The 3,511-nt window shown below is 40.2% G+C and overlaps 1 protein-coding gene across 1 annotated transcript; it reads left to right on the forward strand.

The window, feature by feature from the left end:
* Positions 1–686: 686 nt before the first annotated feature.
* On the forward strand, positions 687–1,625 carry OR5P3 (olfactory receptor family 5 subfamily P member 3). Its single transcript, NM_001390349.1, has one exon. It carries the CDS (start codon positions 687–689, stop codon positions 1,623–1,625), a length of 939 nt encoding a protein of 312 aa, NP_001377278.1.
* The last annotated feature ends 1,886 nt before the right edge of the window (positions 1,626–3,511 follow it).

Here is a 3,511-nt window from a genome sequence, read left to right on the forward strand (position 1 = left end):
TAATCTGATCAATGTGTCTGGTTCCCTTTACCTGGATTGACTCACTATCATGAATCAGATAACTTGATCCTGACATGATACCATCTCCTTTTCCAAAGCTCAGTCTCTCCAGGTTGATTTGATCATGGTTTGAGCACCTTGTTCTACATCCTGCCTCTGTCCAAACTTCCTGTATATTTGTTGTGCTTGAAAACTGTGATACCTGTTTAAATTCAGTTGCTCATCCTCTTTCATACAAGTGATACCTCATATATTTTGAACAGTTGTTCTTTTCCATGGGTCCTGGCCCATTCCAGCATTTCTACTCCCTTTCATCATGTCTTTGGCTTAGAAGATATAGTTATTGGGTCTCTGATAGTGTCTGGTGGCCATCTCTAGGATGTGCTCACATGAATCTATTCCTCGTGGACCACCTAAACCAACTACACAATGCAAATGTGACTTGAATGTGTTAAGTTAAAAAAACAGATTTTTCTGAGTATTCCTGGCCTTATATCAATGAATATCTATATTTTCAAGTTTTATGCAAGATATCATGTGTGAAAACATTTCCCCCAAATATTTACACGTGAGTATATATGTTGGTACTTTCTTATATAGCTATTGTAAAACTAAGTATGCAGAGTATAGTATTTTCTTCTAATATCCACTTGTTTTTCTTTCAGTGGGCACCATTCTCAGTATAGATGGGGACTGGAAACTATACAACTGTGACAGAGTTCATTATTTTGGGGTTAGCGGAGAATACTACAGTTTGTGCCATTTTATTTATTGTGTTTTTGGGAATCTATCTGGTTACCTTAATGGGTAATATCAGCTTAATCATGTTAATCAGAAGCAGCCCTCAGCTTCACACCCCAATGTACCTTTTCCTCTGCCATTTGGCCTTTGTGGACATTGGGTACTCCTCATCAGTCACACCTGTCATGCTCATGGGCTTCCTCAGGAAAGGAACTTCTATCCAAGTTGCTGGTTGTGTTGCTCAGCTCTGTTCTGTGGTCACATTTGGGACAGCTGAGTGCTTCCTGCTGGCTGCCATGGCCTATGACCGCTATGCGGCCATCTGCTTGCCCCTGCTCTACTCCACCCACATGTCCCCCAGAATCTTCATTCTCTTAGTGGGGGCTTCCTATCTAGGTGGGTGTGTGAATGCTTGGACATTCACTGGCTGTTTGTTAAGCCTGTCCTTTTGTGGATCAAATAAAGTCAATCACTTTTTCTGTGATTATTCACCACTTTGGAAACTTTCTTGTTCTCATGATTTTACTTCTGAAATAATTCCAGCCATCTCTTCTGGCTCAATTATTGTAGCCACTGTGTTTATCATTGCTCTCTCTTACATCTACATCCTTTTCTCAATCCTGAAGATGCGTTCCACTGAGGGGCGGCGCAAAGCCTTCTCCACCTGCACGTCTCACCTCACAGCAGTTACTCTGTTCTATGGGACCATCACATTCATTTATGTGATGCCCAAGTCCAGCTACTCAGCTGAACAAAACAAAGTGGTGTCTGTGTTCTACACAGTCATAATCCCCATGTTGAACCCCCTCATCTACAGTCTCAGAAACAAGGAGGTTAAAGAGGCCATGACAAAATTAATGGCTAGAACACATTGGTGGTCCTAAAGTAATCTTATTTTTAATAATAAACATTGTGTAATGAAGACTTCTCCTGCAGATGAATAAATAATACACTAAGTAAATTTCAGTGCATATTCATAGTGTTCGAGACTCACAAATTTTATTACATTATTCCAAGAAAAAAATTCAGTGTAAAAAAAATAAATGTGCATTCACCAAGATAGGAACATTAGCAAAAAAAAAAAAGAAAAAGGTTTGAAGCACACTGATTGAAACCACCCACCCTGGCCAGGCACCATAATAACCATTTGCTTGAGTTGTTTTATGACAGGAGATCCTGATAAGAAATACAGAACTAATAAGCCTGTGGTGGTGAGTTCGGGAAAGGTCGAAAGGAGACACTGCGTGTCTGTCCACTTCCCAGAATCCCTCTCGCTAACATCCATCTTGGCTGAGCAATGTGTACGCCACCAGGAAAGACTCTGAATTAGAAGAGTCTGAATTAGAAGACCACCTGGAAATTAATCCCATCACCATAAAATCCGAAACTGCGAGCCACGCGGTAAAGCAGTTCTCTTGGGTTCCTTACCCTACTGCTCTCCATCCGGATGCCCTTTCCCAATAAAATCTCTTGCTTTGTCAGCACATGTGTTTCCTTGGACAATTCATTTCTGAGTGTTAGACAAGAGCCCAGTTTCAGGCCCTGGAAGGGGTCCGCCTTCCTGCAACACCTACAAGTACAAATCTTTTCAAATAAATTCTGTGCTCTTTGAATGTAGTCTTTGGAAATAACTGCTGGAAGCACCTGAAACTCCTTGAGTGGGAAATAAAGAGCAGTGTTGCTATCCATAATCTTATCATCTGACAGAGATGGTATCCATGATGTACAGATAATCTAAGGACAGAAATCAGTAATGCTGGTAGTTGTAAAGCTTCTGCTGCTTTGTGATCTGAGCAACAGGATTCTTCCCACAATATCTCTGCAGGTGAGTCTCAGCAAGCTAACTCAGAGGATATCTGAAAGCTCCATTTAGCTTAGCTCTTCCCTTGCAGGGATCTATTCTCAAAAATATGTTCAATAGTTTCCAGAAGAAAGACTACTGGGAGCTAATTGACATGACCTGGCTCCTTTCTAGGTCACAAAGTAAGGTATCTTTTTTTTTTTAAGGTTGTTCAATCTTGTCCAATGTATGCTGCATACTCCTATAAGGTGTGTTAAACCATTCTTTCCCTCCTAGTCTTGTTGCCTCTTATACTGAAATTCTCAGATTTCTTGCACATAATTTCATTGGAACTTCTGGATTAGCCCATAAAATGCTCTCTTTAAACCAGATGGTTTCCCTTATAGAATTTTAAATTATTTGTATTTTTATAGACTTCTTTGTGTTTCTTCTCCCAGTTGTTTTATTCTATGTGGATATTTTTAAATAAAAAGGGATAATATTTTTAAGGATATTATTTTTCCTTTAATAAATATAAATATGAGACTAATCTTAATACAAGTTATATCATGTGATCTTTCTATTTAGTTATAATCAATGTTTCCACTGTCCACTACATTAAGTCCAGAGTGAGATTAGCTTCACGGTAGTGTGAGACATCTCTCCTTTTTGTCCTCCCCTCTTTAAACAACTAATTAGGCATCCATACATCAACAAAGTGCCTCAGTGGGTGTTGTGGGATCCAGAACCATACACCAAGGGATCCAGGAGGAATCTTGACCACCTATGCATCTAGTGATGGTCAGAAAGACCCCAATATGGGCCTCAAAACCAGCAGGGGTCAGTGAATTTGCCTCAATTCTTCTTGGCCCCTGCCAAGGAAAACCTGGGGAGTGCAGACTTGAGCAGAAACCTATGGATCAGTGAGACTGTGGAAATGTAGCTTTCCAGGTGAGGGATTCCTGCACGCAGCTGGAGAAAAATAATAGT

Source organism: Bos taurus, chromosome 15 (genome assembly GCF_002263795.3).
Source record: "Bos taurus isolate L1 Dominette 01449 registration number 42190680 breed Hereford chromosome 15, ARS-UCD2.0, whole genome shotgun sequence".
Classification (NCBI taxonomy): domain Eukaryota; kingdom Metazoa; phylum Chordata; class Mammalia; order Artiodactyla; family Bovidae; genus Bos; species Bos taurus.